Consider the following 23389-nt stretch of genomic DNA (forward strand, 5'->3'; position numbering starts at 1 on the left):
TCTTTCGCACAGTCGTTTTGCTTTACTGTCAAAATTATTCTCCTAGGGGAAACATAAACAAGTATCAGGCACATCCAAGTGCTATTGCCTAAAATGGGGCTGCATTGCATTTTTTGTTTGATGTTCAGGGGGAAATATCAATCCCTTGATTTTATTTATTCATTAACCTTGTAATAAAATTCATTCTTGGCATTAAATACAACGAATCAAGATTTTAGCTAGGATTCTGTGAGTGGCCGTTCAGTGACAAATATGGGGCCAAAGGGCCTATTCCTCGATGGGGGAGGGGGGTCTGGGGGTATGCCCCCTAGAAAATTTTGCAAAATTGAAGCGTTTTTGTGCGTTTTCCACGATTTTCAGCCGATAAATTTAATGTATTGATTGGTTTTGAATGAAAATGCGTCGTTTGCCTAAAATAGATTGAAAAAGCCCAATAAAAACTGTGGCTGCCAAGGTGCCACACAGTTTGCAAGTCCGACAGCCCCGGAGAGCAATTCACTCTGCAGGATTTATTTTTTCTTGACCTCTTCAGTACGTCACCCTTCCTTGCAGGAATTTTTTTTTTGGTTCTTTTCCCCACCCCTCCGCCCTAGCCTCTTCCAGGCGTTCAGTTAGTTGAGGCGCAGAGCGAAAAACGTCGTAAAAATAAAACCAACTGAACGCCTGGCCGGAAGAGACTACCTCCGCCCCCATCACGTTTCTATTGGTCCTTCCCTTCCATTGTTTGAACGATCAAAACGATTAATACACATTACACTTCGAGAAGGAGGACTGAGAACTAGTAGCGCGAGAAAACGAAAGTAAAATGGCGGAAAAGTTGGATCCTGAGAATATTCTGCTGATCACCGACTCTTACAAAGTAAGAAGACCTTCTTTGCCCCAAAATTTAGTGACTTGCTAGATTTTCTACCTTTTAGATCACACTTTGTCGTTTCTTGCGCTAATTTGGAGGATCTTGAGACTTCCGGTTCCACCGCATTGAACTCTAACAGGGAAAGGTTCGTTTGCAGGCTGTCACCGAATCTGTTATTTTCGTTGCAAACAGGTATCACATCACAAGCAGTATCCCTCAGGTACTACCATAGTGTTCTCTTACTTTGAAAGCAGAGGAGGAAAGTTTCCAGAAGTGTGCTTCTTCGGTTTACAATACTTGATAAAGGTGTGTGGTAGGAAGTACATGCAAGCACTTTCAGGCCCAGTTCATACGTCGCATTTCTGCCGTGTCGAATTCAATTCAACGAATTAAGTGCGGCAGAAATTCGACGTATGAATCAGCAGTCGAATTTCTGCCGCACTTAATTGAATAGGCCCTTTGCAGCTGCGGTCACATGACCAAATTTTTCCTAAAAAATTTTTGTATTACGGGCTATAACTTAAAGAATGCCAGAAATGGAAAGAGCGCATCGAAAATACTATAGAGGCCAAGTTTGAGGCCCAGGAAAAAATGAGTAAGTTTATTCCATAGTTTGAATTTTCGGAAAATTTAGAGGATTCGTATGGAAAATGTTGCTGGAGAGCAAGGTCTTGCTCTCCAGCAACATTTTCCCATACAAATCTTCTTATTCTTTCAAAAATTCAGACTATCATTAAATCTCATTCTCTGATGATGGGGGCCTCAAACTTGGCCATTTTGATATTTTCGACATGTTTTTTCCATTTCTGGCATTAGTTAAGTTATAGCCCATAATTTTATGAAAAGTAGGTCACGTGATGGCTTAGCTGCAAAGGGCCTATTGAATTCGACACGGCAGAAATGCGACGTATGAACCGGGCCTCATTTTCACTTTTGAGGTAGTGGGCGTCTGTTTACATACAGTACGTTCTTGACCGGCGCCCTTCATGTGGATTTTTAAGTGCATCCAAATTGTTAACGTTATATGTGATTTGGCATACAGTATTTGAATTAATTTGGTGATTTTCTGGGGCTACTACCATTTTCGAGCTGCCGTGAATGGCCAACTTTTCTGCCTTGTTCCACACCTTAAACATTCAAGCTTGTCTAGACAAACTGTCGCGTTTTTTCATTGGACCAATTAACGTTTAGAACGTGAGCATGTCAAGTTTTGACAGCTCCGCCTGAATGTTGCCTTTCAAATTATGCGGTGAACCGTAGTTTAGTGTTTATTTTGTTTTTTAATATTCAATTCAATTCAATTCATTTATTCGCCCAAAATCATCTACAGTTCATTTTTACATGTGTACATTTTTACTTGACTAAAATTGTGTTGCTTTGAGCCGGAAGTCTACCAGCTGAATCTCAGAAGCTGAGGAGACTGATGTATATAGAGGTCTGTAGTCCTGTGCAATGAACTGGCAACTTAGAACGATCCACTCGTTAATTAATAAATTCAAGCGTCAAACTCTTGTCTCCGTTTTCCAGTAAGTTCCTAGCATTTTTGGGAAATATTGCAAGTATAAAGTGGATCATTAACAATATCATTTTTTTTTTTTTTTTTTTTATATATATATAGAAATGGCTTGTGGGGCAAGTTGTCACAGCTGAAAAAATAAAACAGGCAAAGGAGTTCTACCAACTTCACTTTGGTTACAATCTGTTCAATGAAGAAGGTCAGTGCAACATTACAAAAACTCAAAAAACAAATTGTTGTGCATTTTGATTACAGTTCCCATGTGACAATAGTTACAAAATGACGTGCTTGATAATTTGAAGGAGTGCGTGGTCATGTGCCCTCATGTCATAAAATTGTCATCATCTGATTTGTTTTTTTTCAAAGGTTGGCAATACATTTTAGAAAAGCATCAAGGTAAATTACCCCTCAGGATCAGAGCTGTACCTGAAGGTTCAGTGGTTCCTGTTAAAAATGGTAAGAATTATTCCATACTGTAGAAAAGCTCTAATTTCTAGCATCATGATATGGTCTCCTTAATTATGTCAATGTGAAGATTTTTCCAGAAACTTCCCATATCCCCGCTTGCGAAAGGACCTTTGGTTAATCTGGTCAAAGTACATACTGTGACAAGAAAGTGCTTACCATTGTTTTAGTTACAATAGTGAGACAAGGTCGGGAAAATTCAATTTGAAATTGTAGACTTCCTGTAGAGGTACAGCTTCTCCTTTGGAATGGAACGTGAGACATTGGCTGTTCACAAAACCTGGAATTTGGATCAAATCAGATTAACAAAAACTTTATTCTCACAATGCCCATTAAACCCATTAACTTTTGTACTTTCTCAGTTGAATCTACACATCATTGAATTTAGAACTTTTTATTATTTAATAATGAGATTTTTGAACCTTTTTTTTAAATATATCATGTATTCAAATTTACTCCCGTTTTGGCTTACCATTAGCATTTTACTGCTTCTCGACTGGGTATCAAACGATCTGTGATGTCACCTTTATGTACATTAAGCAACACATGAATGCGTGCAAACAAGTATTTAAGAAACAGTCCTTCCCCTCAACAACATTTTTTAAGACCTGTAGAAAAAGACGGTAAGATGCAATCACTCAATAATATGCCTGCTTTTTTCATGTAAACAACAGACAAATGCACATTCCTGAGAGACAAGATCTACATCATGTGCATGCTGTTGTCTAAGTATATACCAGTAGTGGGTTACTTACTGTGTTTTTTTGTGTGTGTTTGTGTGTTATTCAGTGTTATTCACAGTTCAAAATACAGATCCCCATTGTCCCTGGCTAACCAACTGGGTTGAGGTGAGAAGGACACATTTTCTCTAGACTTAATAACACAAGTATAATCCATCATACTAGAAAATAGATCCTAGGTAACTGAAGTTCAAATATATTCCATCGCAGTTGAAATGTGTGTTTTAACCAAGTGCAATGGCTGTACTGGGAGAATATCTGCCAATCTTGACAGTACAGACCAACTGCAGCAAGGTTGGTACTACAAGGAAAGCGGGCTGATATTCCCCCTGGTATAGTTCGGAGAAGTGATGGTTGATGTTATGAAACTGAAAATTTTAGGAAAAAATTTCCAATCACCCACTGGAAAGATGCCATATGCTTCAAGCTTAGAATAATTGTGTGACTAATATAGCCTACTTAATATTTACTCATGACCGATATTTTTAAAGAAAGAGAAGGGCCACAGAGGTGGAAGAAAAAGACGGATGTATTATTAACTATTACTTGTAAGTTAGCTCCTTTTGAAAGATATGCCATAAAACTATGATTGGATGCATTTGGTTACTGGCCCTCTGATCTCAGGGTATACTGTTGCTACTCAACAAAGTTTTGATTTGTTTTTGGCATCATTTGTCAATGACTTTTTAGTGGGTTCTTACAGATTTGATTATTTTCTTGATATTACTTTTGTTTATATTTATTTGTAGACACTACTAGTTCAGTGTTGGTATCCAATGACAGTTGCCACCAACTCTAGAGCACAAAAGCAAATTATAGCTGAGGTATTCATCTTATGAATAGTAAAGTGATTAGTTTACATTCTGTGTTAAAGACTTTAATTTACTGTCTGCCAAGGTCTTCAGTGTGATAGGGTAAATGCTAGTTTAATAAGAAAAATAAATTAATATTATTGTTTTCTGAGTATAATATATGCAATAAGCGATAATTATTTTTTTCTACATGTACTTTCCATGGCAATGTGTACATGATCACAGTCTATCAGTGAGTGCTAGACAACATTGAAAGAAAGAGTTGTAATGATACATGTATTTGTGGATTTGTAATATTAGAGGTAACATTTTTCCTCTTCTAAGAACATTAGACAGTAGTCTGTCATATAATTGTTCCGTTCCTACTCCACCTTTTAAGAGGATGGCATGATTGGTTTTGGGTATTGTACCAGACTCTAGATAAAGAGATGAATGTGTTTCACATGGAAACTGATGTCTGTGGAGGAAGATTTGAATCAACTGAATTATACATGTACATTATATGTTCGTCTCAAAGGTAGTTTCAAGGTGCATGTTAACCTACAAGGTATTGCCCTGGCATAAATGGTGTTGTGAATTCTGAAAGTCTGGTACATGGTATGTAATAATTATTGTACCAGGGCTTAAAAAAATTGAATTCCAGCTTGGGCTTCAGACAAGCAGCTCTCAAATTTTGCTTGCCCTGGGCAAGTCGTACTTTACTTTTTTTATTCAGCTGGCAGACAACTTGCCTGGGCTCTTGCCCATCAGGAAGTGTTAGTGAGAATGATGCATTGCTTGGCTTGACAGGAAAATCTGCTTGCCCTGGATGACTGGACAGCACTTTTTTAACAATCCGTTTGTTCCACCTGCAAACTAAGGGATTACTGGTGCTCTAGCTCATTCATGGTTTCTGTTTCAATTTTCAGTACCTTGTTGAAACAGCTGACAATTTCGATGGACTGCCATTTAAACTTCATGATTTTGGTTTCCGTGGCAGCACATCAGTTGAGGTTAGTGTCTTTTGTGAGTTTTAATGAATGGGAGGTCTATTGCTTTATATATTTTACTCTTGACTGAGACATGATTATATAAAATGTAATTTATTACATGATCTAGGTGAGGTCTTGAATAAAACATCACATTAATTTTTTTCTTTCACACTCAGACAATTTGAAGACCATTGGCTATTAATTGTAAATTACATTATTCTTTGTGTGTTTGAGTGTTCTTTACCTTTGGGATATTAAAATATCAGTGAGACAATTTTGTGTTCTTTTAGTCTGCATCCCTTGGTGGAGCAGCTCACCTTGTCAATTTCTGTGGAACGGACACTGTAGCTGGTATGGTTTTAGCAAGGTCAGTCTCTTTATCTACCTCTCTCCTTTCCTGTGCTCTTGTTTTCTTAACTTAAGAGGAAAAAGATAAATTTCCTAGTTTATGGAAAGTTAAAATGTAACACAGGGATGCTACTATAGCATGACAACAGCCATTTCACAACATGCATTAAGTCTTAGTCCATATGAATCATGAATTCACATTTGCCATGAATTTGTTGACTGGTTATTGCATTACAATACTTGAGAACTTGAGTAAAGTGGTGCCATATTATACTAAATTTCAAACACCTTGGAGTGATATCTGACACCAGATATCCGAGCACTGTGAGGGTGAAGAGTCTTGTCCAAGAATACAGCACAATGGTCCCAGCTAGGGCTTGAACCCAGACTGCCTGATCCAGAGTGCAGAGCACTAACCATGAGGCCACCGCACCTTCCAGTAATTGACCAGTCTGGTGCAATACTGTCTTTTAATTGATCTTTTAAAAGAAATATACCTAACCATTTTCAATAATACTAGTAATTAATTTGTGGTATTGCAAGGGAAAAACAGTTTATTAAGTTCAAATATTACAATCTTTACAGTTAAATTAATAACAAAAACCTTTTTTCTTGTCACAGGAATTATTATGGTTGTGAAATTGCTGGCTTCTCAATCCCAGCTGCTGAGCACAGGTAAGCTACAAGAGGGCCTGTGTAGCTAACCTGTCTAGGGTTTTTATTTGGGATGTAATATATCAAACATGAGACACAATGTTTCATTGGGATATCCAAACACCCAGAAGAGAGTTGAAAACATGACGCGTAGCAGAGTATCTTTGACGAAGTTTGAGGTGTTTGGATAGTCTTGAGTGTTTGATATATCTTCTCAGTCAAAACAAAAACTAAGTAGTAAATGGAGAAGAAACATCATCAAAATCTATGCCAATTAAGACTGGGTATCCAAACCTCTTTCACAGTTGACATGATTTTTCTTTGTTTTGACTTGATGAATTATTAATGAATTTGAGAAGGTGGGATGAAGTGTTTTTAATTTTAAATTACACAATAATAGTAAAAATAACCAAAATAATTAATAGTAATTGACTTTCTTTCATCCTCATAAATTGTTGAAAAGTAACTATATCCTGCCTGCCCTAGTTTGTTAAATAAAATATGACTGTGTTTAACTAAATGCTTACAGCAGTACATCAGTTTGTAAAACCAAAAAGAATAATATACATTAAGTTAGGACAAGCCAAGTATATAGGAGAAATTACTTTTTAATTTCCATCTGACCAAAAGTTTTATTGCTTAACTGGAATTAATTTTTTGTCAACAGTACTATTACCACTTGGGGAAAAGAAGGAGAAAAAGAGGCATTCAGGAATATGTTGGAACAGGTGAGGTGTTTAACATCAATCTGTTTTTTACTCATTTGGCTTGCAAATCCGTAGAAGTTGTTTGTTTGTTTGTTTGTTTGTTTTTACACCTTTGATACTTAGCCTTTACGAAGAGTACAAGAAGTTTGTTTAATAGTGAAAAACAGTGAGACATACGGTCATCTTGGGCAATAGCATTTTGTTTTCTCTTTTAAAATTAAAGAAAGGTCATTTAACTGCCCTCTCTCTACAGTCTAATAAATAAATAGAAAGCCCCAAAACAATCTTGATTGACGGTGGATCCCTCTCAGTATCTTCCCTTGTTCCAACGTACGGCTTCAATATTAGTTTGCTGACAGAGTCTGTATTTGTTTAGTTCCCAAATGGATTGGTCGCTTGTGTCAGTGACAGCTACAACATTTGGTGAGTGTGCTACACTGTTCTTGGTACTGTAGGTAGGTAAAGTCTGCATACGAGCCAAGTGGCCCATCAGGCCGGAGCTTATCCTGGTTTCTGTGGCATGAACCGACTAGGAGTATTTCTACTCCTCCTGGGTGGGATGCTAGTCCATCACAGAAATTTGAAAACGGAGCTTTATTTCTACGGTTAGGCCAACCGTCCACACTAATCCGTCGCGAAAACAGAGCTTTTCAAAAACGCTCTTCGAACTGGGGAAATTTGAAAACATCGGCTTTGCGTTTTCGTGTGGATGGAAAACGTTTTGAAAACAGTGCTTTTCGTAAACAATGGTGTTGCGATAATCAGGTGATTTCCTTGACCGAGATTTCCTCAAACACAAATCCAAAATGACCGGTGATCAGTTGCTGCGTTTTTAAATTCCTCCGGCGTAGTGTGGACGGAAACATTTGATGCGTTTTCAGAGTGAAACCTCCGTTTTCAAATTGCTCTGGCATAGTGTGGTTGGGGCCTTAATGTGGTGTTTTCTTTGTATCCAAATAAAGGGAGGCTTGTGAGAAGTACTGGGGAGAAGACTTGAAAGATCTTGTTGTTGATCGTGGAAAGAAAAACAACGGTAAGTCAATTAGGTAACGGTTTTCCTCAAATTACAATGTGAAGTTTATTAAACCAGTGTTTTAAACTACTTACCACAAATTGTGCTGTGGATGTCTGAAGATGGAGGCTGGCTAACTGACAAAATTTTACAGTTATTTTCAGTTTCAAATAACAGCGTTTCTTGTTATAGTTGTGTGAATTAGTAATTCCTCAAAGTCTTCATTCTCTTCCTTTATATCAGGTGTACTTGTTATTCGTCCAGACTCGGGCAATCCTCCTGAGGTGGTGGTGAAAGTTCTAGATATCTTGCGTAAGTCATATAGCAGTTGAGTTTGAATTCAGACTTTATTATGCTTTAGTCATCCTTTGTGTTAAACATCAGGATACGCTAAGACTGCGAGTAGTCCCTCTTTCACTTGGTACGTCGTGTGTGAGGCGAAAGAAAACGACGAGGATTTTGCGCGGCCATTTTTTTGCGCGCGGTTTTCTCTCGCGTCAGGCACGACGGACTGACCGAAAAAGGGACCTCCCCAGAGTGGCTTTTCACGAACAATAAGTAATCAGTTGTAAAAATTTCATTTAAAAAGGATCTTTTTCAAGGCAGGACTAACAACAACAACAACAAGAAAGTTGTTGCGAAAAGTAGAGCGTGGATCTACTTTGAGCAATAAATTTTGGCTTTGTTGCTCGTTTTTCAGCAAACTCATAACTTGTCACACAACAAATTTGCTCATGATCAAGCAAATCAACCAATCAACGCGCTGCATTTCTTTAACCCGCAACAAATGTTTTTGTTGCGCGACAAGTGGATCACGCAAGGTGAAAAACGCAAAACATCGACCCAAAACTTGCAACGAAACAATGTTATGGAACAAGTTGAGGGTTTGTGCATCTCGTATTTCGCCGCCTTAAGGACAACGAGAACGTCACCAAACAAAAGCTTTAATGAGCAAAACAATAACTGTGCACTTGCGTTATAAATCTTTGTACATTTCTTTGCCGTCCTCAGCAAAACAGCAACGTGAAGTGATTAAGCTCTGCATATATTAGAGGACGTCAACGATGGTAGCTAATTTTTGTGTTTCTATTTGGAATTGAACGCTGTCATAACATTTTAAATTAGCCTGAGTAAGTTTTTAAAGCGAAGGACGTATTGAAGAGATCTAGATCTTTTTAAGCTTTTTAATTTTTTTTTAAGCTTTTTAATTTTTTAAACATTTCAGCGTATCTTTAAAGTAGTTAGCTTTTTATAGATATATATTATTTATACATGCTCTTTTTATTTTACGTTATACAGGGCCCCCGTTGATACCAGTCCTGCGACTGAGGGGGTCACCCTGTTTAAATATCGATTATTATTATTATCGTCCTCACGTAATGTTTGCTTAGAGTCCTTAGGGCCGAGACCAAACCATGGTCCTGGGGCACTAGGGGATAGCCAGTTTTTAGCTTGATAGCACCCTCCTCAAAATGTGTGCTGTACCTAGCAAGGTTATCTTTTGTAGTTCACTGATGCTTAATTGGCCGGGAATTCTTCCAAGATAAGTTTCTAGTCCCTTTTTGATAGCTCCAAGTGCTCCAATGATAACTGGTATCGTTTCCGTTCTCATGCCCCACATTCGGCTTGTTTCGATTTCCAAGTCCTTATATTTGGATAGTTTTTCACTGACTTTCACGGATGTGTTTCTGTCTGATGGTACTGCCATGTCAATAAATTTACAGGTTTTCGTTTTGTGGTCTTTAATCACTATATCGGGTCTGTTGGCTGTTATTTTCCTGTCTGTGTGTATTGGCATGTCCCATAATATCGTGACATCCTCGTTTTTTGTAACTGTTTGCGGCTCATGGTCATGCCACTTTTCTGATGTCTTTATATTATAGTTGTGACAGACTTTCCAATGTATATACGCGGCTGCTTTATCGTGTCTGTGGGTATATTCTGTTTTCGCAAGTTCAGGACACCCAGACACGATATGGTCAATTGTTTCGTCGTATTTGTTACACATCCTGCATAGGGGGCTAGTACCGTCTTTGATAATGCTGGCGTGGTATGATCTGGTAGCTAGGCTTTGGTCTTGGGCTGCGATTATGAATCCTTCCGTTTCTGCCTTCAGTCCACTGCTTTTGAGCCACTGGTTGGTTTTGTGGTGGTCAACATCTGCCTCCTTTATTCTCTTTGGGTATCTTCCATGTAGGGCTTTGTTCTCCCACTGCTTTGTTAATTTTTCTTGGGTCTTATTTCGTGCCATTTGTTTGGTTCTCTTTGCATATTTGGTGGTTGTTTCTTCTGCTTGTTTATCTGGTATTGTTAGGTCTAGTTCTCGTTTGAATTGTTCTACTTGCCTTTGTATAGAGTACAATTTCTTTCTGCCATCATGTTCTTGCACTAGTTCGATTAGGGCATCATCAGTGTTCTTTAGGTGTGTATCGAGCCCTATCGTGGTTGTTTTGTAGGAGGCTTCTAATTGGATAAGACCCCTACCACCAGCATTTCTTGGGAGGTAGAGTCTGTCTACATCTGCTTTTGTGTGATGCATTTTTGATAGGGTGAGTAGTTTTCTTGTTTTTGTGTCTAACCTCTTGATTTCACTCATCTTCCAGTCGATTATGTTAAAACTGTAGGTCACCACTGGGATAGCTAAGGTGTTGATTGCCTCAAATCTATTGGCAGCATTGAGCTCCGTTTTTAGGACCATCCTTACTCTGCGGTAGTATTCCTTCCTCACTCTTTCTTTCATCTTGGCATGCTGTATACCATCACCTTCATCCACGCCAAGGTATTTATATGTGTTCTCTTGGTCTAGTTCCTTGATACAGGTGTCAATGTCAAGTTGTAAATCGGAAGTTTCTGTCAGCTTTCCTCTTTTGAATGTGGCTTTAGCGCATTTGTCCAGCCCGAATTCCATCTTGATATCATTGCTGAATGTCTTTACAATATTGAGTAGGCCGGTTTGCTGGCTGACACTTTTTGCATATGTTTTTGGGTCGTGCATATAAAAGAGGTGGCTGATTGTTCTACCCTGGGCTTCATACCCATAAGTGGTTGCCTTTAGTAATGAGCTCAGTGGAGCAAGGGCAAGACAAAACAGGAGTGGAGAGAGAGAGTCTCCTTGAAAGATTCCACTTTAAATATCGATTATTATTATTATTATTATTATTATTATTATTATTAGACAATTGCGAAATTCGAAGGTGAATTAGGCTCCATTTCCAGCCGTTTTGTGAGCCCGCGTTCCTTGCCCCACACCAAGTTGGGAGGAAGATAAACAACCGGATTCCCAAACGGCTGGAAGTCGAGCCTAAAGGTGAATATATGTTTATATTTTTTTCAGTAGGCGTCGTCGTCGGTGTCATCGTCGCCACTGCATAAGCTCGTTATTTAACTAGCACGGTTACGATCAACTTATCGCAGTGTAACTGTTTTGCATTCCTGCTTATTTCTTACAGATCGGAAGTTTGGTGGCGAGAAAAACTCGAAAGGATTCCACCTTCTGCCGCCTTACCTCAGAATAATCCAAGTGAGCAAACGAAATTCTTCAATTTTCCATATTTGTATCAGCTCTTTGAAAGCGAAGCTTTATCATATAATTGTTTGTGTTTCAGGGTGACGGCATCAGCTATGAAACCCTGTCTGAAATTTTGGAGAACATGAAGAAACACAAATGGAGTGCTGATAATATCGCATTTGGGAGTGGAGGTAAATTAATTATCATTGCTCAACTGCATCATAGTTTGCACAGGCCTGAAAAAGGTCTTGATAACTCGCCACATCCTTGAAGTCCTTGAAAATGAAAAGAGGAATAGGTTTTCTCCTGGAAAAGCTGTTGAATTTTATATGGAGTCCTTGAATTTTGTTAAAACAAGTCTTTGAATATAGAGCTATTAGTTTCTAAAGAAACTGTTGAGCTACATTGGACGAGAAGAGAAACACATAGTAATAGCTATTTAATCATTATTCCACGAGCTGAGATGTTAGATAGCCAACGAGGGGTTTACCGCCGAGTAGGCTGTAATCATCAAGCGCGAGTGGAATAATTGTTTTATTTAAAACGGCCTCAAAATCAGTATAGGAAACTAAAGTAAAATAAAAATGAAATCGCCCCAAAAACTCACGCGAGCGCTCACCATATTTGTAGAGCATGGTATAATTGTGACTAATTCATTGAAAACTCTTGAATTACATTATCCAATGATCCAGTTTTTAAAAATTATTACGTTCGACCGAACGCAGTTCTAATCGCGTAATGCAGAAAAATTCGAGATCTGTGAATCTATCTATCTATCGGGGGACACCAATTTGGCCCCCCCCAAAGAATTCTTCAGAGGGGAATGACGTCATGTCCATGTTTGTCCATGTTCTTTCTTTCGAGTGTTGCGCATTATTGCGGACTTTCGAGTGTCGAGCAAGCTTATTGTGGACTATAGCGGATACTGAAGTTACTTATTTATAGTTCGAAGTCAGTGTTAATGGCATTTAAAAACCTTGTAGACATGTCTTCACGAAATGTGTACGACTTTTCGAGGCAGCTTATTGAAGACCGCAGCGGATAAGTTGTTTATTTAAAGTTCGAAGTCAATGTTAACGGCATTTAAAAACCTTGCAGACATGTCTTCACGAAATGTGTACGACTTTTCGTACGAACAAAAAGCTGTAGCTTAGCTGCGTGTTGTGTACCCTCTTCTCTTTGTCCGAAACCAATGCTGCTTTCTGCTGAATAAATCAAGGGAGGAAATGATTTTTACTTCGCTGGCCTAGATTTCTGTGCGCAAACTATGTAACGTAAACCCAACGAAAGTGATTACTTAGGAAATGAGTTCAACTCCCAAAGGGTTGCTTTGGTACACCAACATGTCCTCCGTTTCACTGTTTCGAAAGAGAAAATGCCCTGTAGCTGTTACCCCAAAGCCAAGGTGATTCAAAGTCGTGTTTGTAAACAAAATAATTGTCCTAGTTTTGGCAATAGAAGCACGTCGTCTCGCATACCGACGGAACAAACATGGTTGGTGTCGATTTACACGGTCAGTGTAAAACACGCACTGCGGACTGCAGACTACGGACTACGGACTGGGTGTAAAACACAGACTTATGTATAAAACGCAGACTAAGCATTACGGACTGGGCGTAAAACGCGCGCGGACTCAGGTATAAAATGGGGACTGCGGACTAAATGCGGCCTCCCGACTGCAGTCCATGCTTTTTACTGACCAGTCGTAACTAACATTACACAATACTTGTATAAAAGAGAACAAACCCTCTCGTATGCACTTGCTTTCCGGTCAGTTCATTTTTTTTTTGCCCCTGCTGAAGTGAGACCAATTTTATGCCTACCTAACAGCTCAGGCACAAAATGCTTTCCCTAGAATTTTTGTTTTGTTTTTTTTTTAACATACCAAGCCTGTTTTGCGATCAATTCATTTGTTTTCGCCCCTGCTGAAGGGAGGCCAATTTCACGCCTACCTAACAGCTCAGGCACAAAATGCTCTCCCTAGAATTTTTGCTTTTTTTTTTGGAACATACCAAGCCTGCTTTGCGATCAATTCATTTGTTTTCGCCCCTGCTGAAAGGAGACCAATTTCACGCCTACCTAACAGCTCAGGCACAAAATGCTGTCCCTAGGATTTTTTTTTTAACATACCAAGCCTACCAAACTCGAACGCACTCTTTAATCTATGATTACTACTAGTAAATATTTCTCAATGGAGTCTTGAGTCTTCTGTATTTTGTGTCCATCCGTACCTAAACATATGGTTCTGTGGGAAACGAGTCCCTGAATGTCGTTGAATTAACTTTGAAAAATTCTTGAATTATCCCTGAAATGAAAAAGTCCTGACGTCTGTATAAATCGTGTGTATTTTGATTTATGAGAAAAAAAAAACCAACACATCGAGGAAGGTGCTTTGAGGATGTAAAGATCTTGTTTAGTGCAATAATCAACCGATTTTGTTATATCCACGCGAAATTGTTTCGCTTATCAGCTTTGAGGGAACGTGTCTGGACAGTGGTAAACGCGAAGTACAAACTCTCCTTACCATAGCTGCATATATTACCTTTTGTTTTACTTATGAGAATGTCGCGGTACATCAATACTGATAATTTTCTTAATTCTTTTCACATGCTTTCTCTGTGTAGGTGCGCTTTTACAGAAACTTGATCGTGATACTCAGAAATGTGCCTACAAGTGCTGCTTTGCTGTCGTAAACGACAAGCCAGTAAGTGCTAGTTCCACATCGTGCTGCAAATACATACATACATTCATAAACTTTCTTAATGTGTCTTAACATCTAGCCGATGGGGAAAAAATCCCTCTACTAAATATATGTCCATAGTCTTAAACGGTCACTACCATGCGATATTGTGGCATTTGTGGTCGAAGCGCCGCTAATATTGTCCCGAGTACATTCACTCGTACACGAAATTCTTTTATAACACGAAGGTATAGACCTTTCCGGCATTCCAACAAACAATGGCGCCGAGTCGAGGTCAGGGTGGACAAAAATACAGCAAATGTATGAAAATGTCCACCCTAGCCTCGCTCTGGTGCTATTGTTAACGCACTGAGGCGGAATGCGGGAAAGGGCCTATTGTTAAAGGGATCCAAAATACGACAACAATTTTTTTTTTTTTAGTTCAGTAGCGTTTAAAGAGTAATTTTTCACAAAACCAGACCGGCATTATATTTAGGTTTCCATGATATGTCTTTATTAAGGATTTGACTTTTCGAGGTGGCAAGTGGTTAGGGCGCCGGACTTGAAATCCGGAGGTCGCGGGTTCAAGTCTCTCTCTGACCACTAAGCTGGAGTTATTTCTCGGTAGACCCTAGTTCAACTCCTCGGTCGTGCTTGTAAATAGCCAACTGGTCTGCCTCCTGCCAGTTGGGATTTTTAAGTATTGACCACTAGTCTCCTGTAAGCAGCGACTTTTTCTGCTGAATCACAGGGTGAACTTCACAGCAAAGTGCTCTGTTTAGGTTACAGTCCATTCGACCCGTCGAGTCAGTCAAGTGACATTGCGCTTTCCTTACAAGTTATTAAACTGTTTATCCAGGTCAATGTTTACAAGCAACCTATCACTGATTCATCAAAGAATTCCAAGAAAGGCTTGTTGTCCCTGGAGCTTGATGATAAGGGAGAGTATGTAACCGTTGAAGAGGGAAGAGGCCATGCAGAAAAGGTACAGTTCGCCGCCATTTCTTACTATTACAAGTGTCTTACAGCGTAGCCGGAAAAGAGTGAAATGTTATGAAGTCTTCTTCAGAGACGTTTTCTGATAATTTCTGTAGAGCTCCAGTCAAAATAAATGTGCACTGAAGTGATAATCACTTAGGCGACGAAAAGAGCGCTTTTCACTTGAATGTCGACAGTAATTCGCGTTTGTTTTTGATTTACATTACTGCGCTGAGCAATTGGCTTAAAGAAACTCGCGCCACTTTCACAACTAACTTAAAACCAAATTCGTGACCCGCTCACCGTCATACGCACACGTTTTCCTGCACTTCGCGTCGTCACTGTAGTTTTTTTTGTGTTTCCTTTTTGATTGGGCAGAGTGATGACTTTTATTTTGGTTTTGCAATAATCAATCGAAAACCTCACCTCACCAATAACCAGTCAGAAAGCGCAACACGTAACTGGTGGCAAGCGAGGGAAAATACACCAAATTATAGCGCAATACATCCTTTTGTTGGGGAGTTGGGGAGCAGGGATGGCGCTGTGGTGAGAGCACTGGCCTCCTACCAATGTAGCCCGGGTTCAATTTCGGCCCGGTGCCGTGTGTGGGTTGAGTTTGTTGTTGGTTCTCGCCTTGCTCCGAGGGTTTATCTCTGGATTCTCTGGTTTTCCTCCCTCTACAAAAACCAACACTCCAAACTCCAATTTGACCAGGATAGAGGACCCGGATGAAAACCAGCTAAGGCTGATGTGGCTTCCTCTCTAAATATTGTAATTTATTTAAGATATATTAAAAAGAGTCCGCGTCACCATTGAATCTGACTTTTCGTTGTTTCTTCGTTGGCCGGCAGGATCTTCTCGAGACTGTGTTTGAAGATGGAACGCTTGTCAAGGAGTACACGTTTGCTCAAGTCAGAGAAAATGCCGAGATTCCATTGGTGAAAGAAGCAAAGAAGATGGCCCAGTGATCAAGCGATAGGGTTAATTTGCGTGCGTGCGTGCGTGCGTGCGTGCACGTTTATGCTTAGCCTCGAGTCTCAGTCATTCAGACTGGGTCTGGGCGCGCTTGTACCAAGAGTTTAAAAACACACACAAACTTGAACACTCACTTTCTGTCACTAGTCACACGATTATGTAAACCACTAATCTTAGAGGACCTGAACACAAATATGTTTTACCACAGAACCTCTCCTAGCGGTCTCTCCCCCTTCCCGTTAGCTCACTCTTGATTATGGTCCTAACCGCTTGCAAAGACTCATTTTTAACCTCCATCAGACTCTGGTCCTAAGTGGTCACTTTTTGTTGACCCAAGGGTGTCGTGTACGGAAGGTTCGACTGTCCATGCGATAGGTCACTGACAGTAGCCGAGGTACAAATACGCAGGACAGTGGAATCTTCGCTAAGTCACACCTCCCGTGAGCGGACAATTTATGGTCCCAGCCACATTCAAAGGAACATTTTTAACCTTCCATAGGCGGACAGTGCTTCTTAGTGGGCATTGGTTCTTGCCCCAAGCGTGTACGCTAAAGGAAGATAGGTAAAGGTACGACTTTACATATGGTGATAGGTTAGCCACAAAGGGAAGGCAGTGTTTTTGTGGATTGTATTGAGAAGATATCACGTAGAAGTAGTTTTTAGACAAAAATCTGCGAACCGAAAGTGCGGTAAAACGACAAATGGACGTCAATCTGCCGTAAGTTTACGTCGGCAGTTAAAACAACATGTTTGAACACGTTCAAGTTAAGTTTCACCCAAGGAATGACATACGAGAAATACCAGTGGTTCAAGCTCCGCGTTGTCGTTGAGCTTTCAAAAACAATAAGTTTACGTCTTTTCGGCTGAAATTTATTTCAACCGCTACAGGAAAATTTAGTGGTGAATAATAAACTGAACAGTAGATTGGTTATGTCTGCGGAGCCAATGGAATGATAGCTGCCCTTAAGAATTCTATGTTCTCGGAAACTAGCTTATAAGCCCTCCGACAAATAGTTGTACGTTGCACAGGCAACTATCCCTCGATAGGCCCTCCAAGGAAACACTCTGGTTCTTGTAGAATGTATTTAGAGAATCATACAGATTTACAAATTGTTAAATTTAGTGAGTACTTTGCAGCGAATGGTCATTAAAGCGTTCGCAAGCTGACTGTTTGCTAGAGATAAGAGTGAAGAAAAAGCTAGTTTGGCGAAGTGTAGTGTACTGTGTACTGTGAATTCATTCCAATTATGCCAGGTGTAATATTTGAATAGTATTTGTTACAATACGAAAATTCTATAACTCCATAAAGTTTCAGGAGAAACCGTGCAAAAATAGCTGCTAGTTTGTGAAGGTAATTAGTTTGTACAGTGGAATTCCGATTTTTCGAACCTCTAAGGGAAACGAAAATTGGTTCGAAAAATCGGATATTTCGAGAAATCGGGTGTAAAATTACAGAGTTTGACTGAGGAGAGGGAAACGACTTTTGGTTCGAGTTATCGGGAGGTTCGAAAAAAAGGTTCAAGAAATCGGGATTCCACTGTCTAAAATTGTTTATCCTCTGGAGTAAAATATTCGCACTCAGAAGAATTTAATCGTTCAAACGTGGCTTTTTTTTTACACTGTAGGGTAAGTAAACTAAATTCGCCCAAATATCGTTAAAACAACATAGAATGGCAATAGATAACACCAAGCAATGTTCTGTGAAATAACTAATAAATTTTAGGTGCGAAAAATGAACTGAAAACGTGTTACCAGGTGTTCCCCTTTGACAAAGACCAAATCTTCCGAAGGGAAAAAGCTGGCGGCTATACATTTAACCTCAAATTACGCCATGCGAGGCTAACAAAGCCCGTAAAATACAACGAAAGCCATATTTTTTGCTAACGACATTGTTTACGCTAGGTTTCAAGGTTTTAATAACTTTTCTGTACGTTTTGATGAGCGTTGTTCAAGTTTTCGTGCTCTAAGCATTGTGGGTGAATGTATCAGTCGCCATCTTTTTTCCTTCGGAGGATTGAGAACTTTAAGGCTTGTGCGTAGCTGTCGGGGGTTCGTGCGCAAGCGCCTTGCATTCCTCTGCGGTTGAGTAGCTAAAGAGTGCAGCAATTTCGCGAACGCCGAAGTGGTGAGGAAACAACTCCGGGAAAAAGGAGTCGAGAGACAATTCGTGGAGAAATTGCAAAAAGCATTCTAAAACCATATCAGTCTTGATCACGCCCCGTCTATACTACGAAGGAGTAATTTGAAAACGGGGGTTTGACTCTGAAATTGCATTGGGTGGCTAGCCAAACCCCTTTTGGAGAAGCAAAACATAACAAAAAATTAAACAAGGGTCTGAATATTATGGCAGAAATAAAGGCAAACTCTCTGGACAGGTACTTGATTGTAATTTTTACTTTATGACATTGCTAGTATTTCTGGTGAAACGGTCTTCAATTAGGTTCCAATTCTCAAATTGCAACATCTTGGGAACATGCCCCATTGATGTGAAGGTGAATTAATCAACATGACACGAGCGTGGGACAGAGAAATTCTGAGTCCCCGGCAGGAATCGAACCCATGACCTCCTGAACATCGAGCGGGCGCTCTATCCACTGAGCTACGAGAACTCATGGAGAGCAAGGTCATTTAACTGAGTTCATATATGAGTGAGTGGTGATAAGTTAATAAAGATGGTGAATTTTTTTCATTACCGAGCTTAAAATTCACCATCTTTATTAACTTATCACAAGTCACGACGACTTCGATAGCGTTGATCCTAGCAGTATGCAGGACACCTGTCATATATGAACCTGCTCTCCATGAGTTCTCGTAGCTCAGTGGATAGAGCGCCCGCCCGGTGTTCGGGAGGTCATGGGTTCGATTCTTGTTGGGGACTAAGAATTTTTCCTTGTCCAACGCTCGTGTCATGTTGATTAATTCACCTTCACATTTCATTACCGAGCTTAAAATTCACCATCTTTATTAACTTATCACTATGCCCCATTGATATTGCGGCCCCAAGGTACCAGCCACCTCCCCTCCCCCTCCCCCTCTAAAAATCCTGGATCTGCCTCGGCGCATAGCTCAGTAGTCCAAAACAAAATCAGACGCTTAGAGAAAGCAATCCTAGTTTAAGTTCTTAACAAGTGGCATCTGAGATTCTGTCTGGCTTGAACAAACAACAAGGCTAGTTACCATGGTTCCTCCGATTCCGATCCCCGTTTTGCAATTTTGATGAAGGTGGACGGAAGCCACTGAAAAGTTAAAAAAAAAAAAAAGATCGATTACAGTAAACCTTAGAACATACATGACCTTAATTTCAATTCGGATGACAGAGCGGCATTACATGCACAGTTAAGTATCTCCGAATAAAAACAGTAACAAAAATAATGACGAAAACATTCTATCTAAGTTAACATGACAACATCATTTCCATCTAGTTAATAAAACATGTCGTAATGTGCGAGCATTTTTTATGCAGGATTGAGTTAAAGTACAGATTTCGTATTTATACCGGTTGCTTTTTTTGTTCGTTCGTTCGTTCGTTCGTTCGTTCGTTGGTTGGTTGTTTATATGATATGTAGCAAGCGATCGTGCGTTCTACAAACCACTCTAGCTTCTCGAGGATCTTTGCTCCCCTGTGTCCTATCGTAGCAATTGTGGAGTACAGTTCAACCCCTATTAAATGGCCTCCCCCGGGAAAATGGATAGTGGCCGCTTCAAGGGGGCTTGCCGTTTAATAGAGGCAAAAACAATAGAAAAGCCCTCATCAGGACTACTGGATTACTGGCCGCCTAATAGGGGTGGCCGTTGAATAGGTGGCCGCTTAACAGACTCGACTGTCATGGCAACAACCACGCAGTTCGCTAGAGCTCTCTATCGGATATATAGTAAATGAAAGAACTCTCTATTCTTATAACAATACCTCCTAAAATTACCCCACGTACGTGCTTGATCACACTGTTATGCAAATGGAAAATTAAAACGTGAAAAGGACTTTTTGCATTTTGAGACAATAAGAACCATTGTCATCCAGTAACATGCTAATAAGTTTCTCAGCTTGTGTTCGTTTTCAATTGTAGACGTAGAAGCATAAAAACAACGTTTAATTCAGAATAGCGTCAACCACAACCAAATCTGTTTTGTTTCGACGAAACGAAACGTTTCTTTCTTAATCCTGACAGATTGACAGCTACATAGGAGATAGAACGACTGATTTCAGCCAAAATTCCAGAGTTCTTCTTGTCCGGCCAGCTTACCAGGCTTCGTTGCATACGGCGCTCACTCGTGTGTATCACTGACCTGCTGTGTAATTAAGCTGCTAGGTAAGTGCCCTGTAACGTTCACTTAACTTGCTTCTTTGGCAAGACAATCTATTCTAAATTCCAGTATGCCCTCGTACTCGTCTTTTCTCGGTTCGATCAAATGACAGCACCAGCTAGTCTTGACGTTGTAGTCTTACGTGGTTTAAGTAACGTTAGCTTACAGGAACAATTTGCTGCTCTGCATGCGTAGTCGCTGGTAGATATTATATACACATCTTAAGGGTGATCAGTCATTCGGCGACGTATTAACGTGAAATATCAACAATTTTTCGTATTTTTCATGTAAACAAAATAAAAACCTCCATAGAATAATTAATCATGCCAAATTTAGAATAATGCTAAATTTCGTAACAATCTGTGGGAAAATGATGAAAATATGGGACCCCAAACTTGCCATTTTTAGAAAGAAATGTATAACAGGGGTCCCATATTTTCGAAGATTTTGCAATTCGATAAGATCTATTAACTCAATGTTTTATTTTGGAGTCAAAGTATTTCTTTTCAAGGCCTTTTAGGTCAGTGGAAAGATTACTACTGAGACAGCAGTAAATTGAAAACATTGCTGCCATAATTGGGCGGGCCAGCGTTAACGCCTGCAATCCTCAACGGTTTCTTATTAGCAGGAAATTCGGAAAAGCAGCATTAAATTCCAGCTAATTTCTGCAGGAAACGAAAGATTGTGATTGCAGGGTTTTGGCCTGGGCAAGCACTTTTCTAAAAACGCGAAAAATTCTCTGGCTGTGAGGAGGCTGAGATCTATTATTTCAGTTAATAATAAATTTATGCCAGCCTCTAAGCAAATGATGTAATTTCCCGTTAACTAGTCCTAAACTGCCATTGGCTGCTGATGAATCCACTGTTGTTTTGAACCATCCTCATCTTAAATGTCGACTAACTACAAGTGCAGTTTGTATAACAATATAGACAGACAGGTTGTTTTTGTACTCTCACCTACCGCTTACTGTTGGCTCTAATTCTGTTTTTACCAATCTCGACAAATTTTCTCCTCATAAAATTACATGTTCTGTTGCTTTGTTTCGTACATAGGCGGGTCACTAATGTGGCTGTCTACAGCTGCTCTGCCTGTTTTTCGGTTGAAGCAACACCGTAGTTGTAATATGATCGAATCTCATTAAATTGCGGTTGTCTTCTTCATGCAACATTAACAGTCAATTTCTCAATTTTCTTCTTGCAAAACTGTTCATATGGAAATGTGTTTGATTTGCATGAAACTAAACGGGCAGGTAAAACACATTTTCATGGTTTACCACGAGGACTCGTTTGACACAGTGGCAATAAGTTCCCCTGGGAGACTCCCATATAAGAAGGCCGAGGGTCCTCGTCGTACCTTAAAGGGGTTAAAAAAAGTAGCCTGTTCCAGGCTCTCGGTCAGTGGAAACGATCGAAAAAGCGGGCGGGTGACGAGCGGGGTCTGGGAGAGAAAAGCAGAGGTCTCCTTTTCTCTCGGCCGGTACCCGCCCGCTTTTTCGATCGTTTCCACTGACCGAGAGTCTGGAACGGGCCATTAAAAAACGCGGGTTTGGTAGCTCTTAGGGTGTCCAGCCTCAGGAGGTCCACAGCGGGAGCTTTCGCGGTACTTTTATGGTATATATGGAGCTGAAAAAAATATGTCAAGAGTCGACTCTCTGATTTAAAGAAAACTCTCCTTCAAAATGGTTACCCGAGAGGCGTATTTTGTTATAACATTGATGATGTTTTGAAAAGACAAAAGAACAGATCTGCTGAACCTGCCCCCACTGTTCCAAGGAAAGATTTCATCCTAATCTTGCCTTTCTTAGGTTCCCAAAACGAAGCCCTTACGCGACGTGTTAAATCTTGTATCAATGAGTAGGTTTTATGGATTTGTCAATGTCAGGGTTATATTTCAAAACACTTGTTAGATTAAGTCTTTCTTTCCATACAAAGATCGGTTCAGTCGCTCTCTCTAAAGCAGTGTATAAAGCTAGTTGTTGCAACAGTAATTCCTTCTATGGCGGTAAAACCAAACGACGATTGCGTAACAGGAAGAGCATTTCAAAGCTCTTACACAAGATGGTCACGCCTTCGCTGTTGCAGACCATGTCATCTCTACTGGTCACAACATCAAACGGGACCATTCTAAATCCTCGCTACTGGAAAGTCCGACTTTGCGTTGTAAAATAAAGAAACGCTATTGATCAATTACTTAGAACCCTTACTTAATGGAAACGTTGCCAGTGAAAAGCTTTTTCTTTATTAATTTCTACTGGAAGTCTCAACAACCGGAAGTATCAATTTTGTTATTAATTTTTAGCTTGACACAAGTGCCTTGCTTTATTTTTAAATTTAAATTTATAACTTTTTGTTATAGTGATAACCGTCTCCTCTGAAGATGTATGTTGTAACATACGAAACGTCAAGTTAATACAGTTGAGCAGTCTTAGACCATGCGTTGTCTATTTGTAATAATTGTAACAGCTGTTTGGTTCCTTTTCCTTCTGAAATTGAAATGGCCGAAAAACAAGAATATTTATGATGTCAGGAGATATTTGACAATTAACTGATTTTTAATTTTGTCTCATTTACAATCGTCTTTGTTCACGGCCATTAAAACTTATTATGATGTCCACTTATGTGTTGTTTTAGAATTGGTACCTCTAATTTTCTGACGAGCACCCCTGTCTTTTTTATATGGGAGCTTCCCTGGGAAAAAAAACAACAACAACTTAGAAATTGTTGATTCGCAGTCAAGAGTGGAGACGGCTTTCTTAGTTTTTTTTATGTATTTATTTTCATTATTTTACAGTGAGCGCTTGTTTACATAGCTTATACAGATTGGCAAACAATCTAGGTCCATAATGAGGAGGTTCTGAAAATTTGCTAC

At 39.7% G+C, this 23389-nt stretch overlaps 2 protein-coding genes across 2 annotated transcripts; one reads left to right on the top strand and one right to left on the bottom strand.

Moving 5' to 3' along the window:
• Positions 1-744: 744 nt before the first annotated feature.
• On the top strand, positions 745-17963 carry LOC110067215 (nicotinamide phosphoribosyltransferase-like). Its single transcript, XM_089274922.1, has 18 exons — positions 745-859; positions 1046-1159; positions 2472-2568; positions 2736-2825; positions 3624-3682; positions 4324-4398; positions 5295-5378; positions 5648-5724; positions 6327-6380; positions 7027-7087; positions 7443-7489; positions 8029-8099; positions 8322-8390; positions 11528-11598; positions 11684-11777; positions 14211-14290; positions 15126-15251; positions 16096-17963. Exons 1-18 carry the CDS (start codon positions 806-808, stop codon positions 16210-16212), a joined length of 1440 nt encoding a protein of 479 aa, XP_089131048.1. The 5' UTR covers positions 745-805; the 3' UTR covers positions 16213-17963.
• LOC149102084 (uncharacterized) lies at positions 9514-11031 on the bottom strand. The gene has a single exon (XM_089274921.1). It carries the CDS (start codon positions 10984-10986, stop codon positions 9526-9528), a length of 1461 nt encoding a protein of 486 aa, XP_089131047.1. The 5' UTR covers positions 10987-11031; the 3' UTR covers positions 9514-9525.
• Positions 17964-23389: the final 5426 nt, after the last annotated feature.

The sequence above is a fragment of the Orbicella faveolata genome, unplaced genomic scaffold (genome assembly GCF_042242905.1).
Source record: "Orbicella faveolata isolate gen_17 unplaced genomic scaffold, um_ofav_v1 contig_36, whole genome shotgun sequence".
Taxonomy (NCBI): domain Eukaryota; kingdom Metazoa; phylum Cnidaria; class Anthozoa; order Scleractinia; family Merulinidae; genus Orbicella; species Orbicella faveolata.

What these genes read in the sequence shown, in the direction of transcription:
- LOC110067215 (XM_089274922.1), top strand. Translation starts at nt 806, where the DNA reads ATGGCGGAAAAGTTGGATCCTGAGAATATTCTGCTGATCACCGACTCT. An exon ending in CTTACCTCAGAATAATCCAA is followed by an intron (nt 11,599 to 11,683) that starts GTGAGCAAACGA and finishes TTTGTGTTTCAG; the next exon opens with GGTGACGGCATCAGCTATGA. An exon ending in TATCGCATTTGGGAGTGGAG is followed by an intron (nt 11,778 to 14,210) that starts GTAAATTAATTA and finishes TTCTCTGTGTAG; the next exon opens with GTGCGCTTTTACAGAAACTT.
- LOC149102084 (XM_089274921.1), bottom strand. Translation starts at nt 10,986, where the DNA reads ATGGAATTCGGGCTGGACAAATGCGCTAAAGCCACATTCAAAAGAGGA.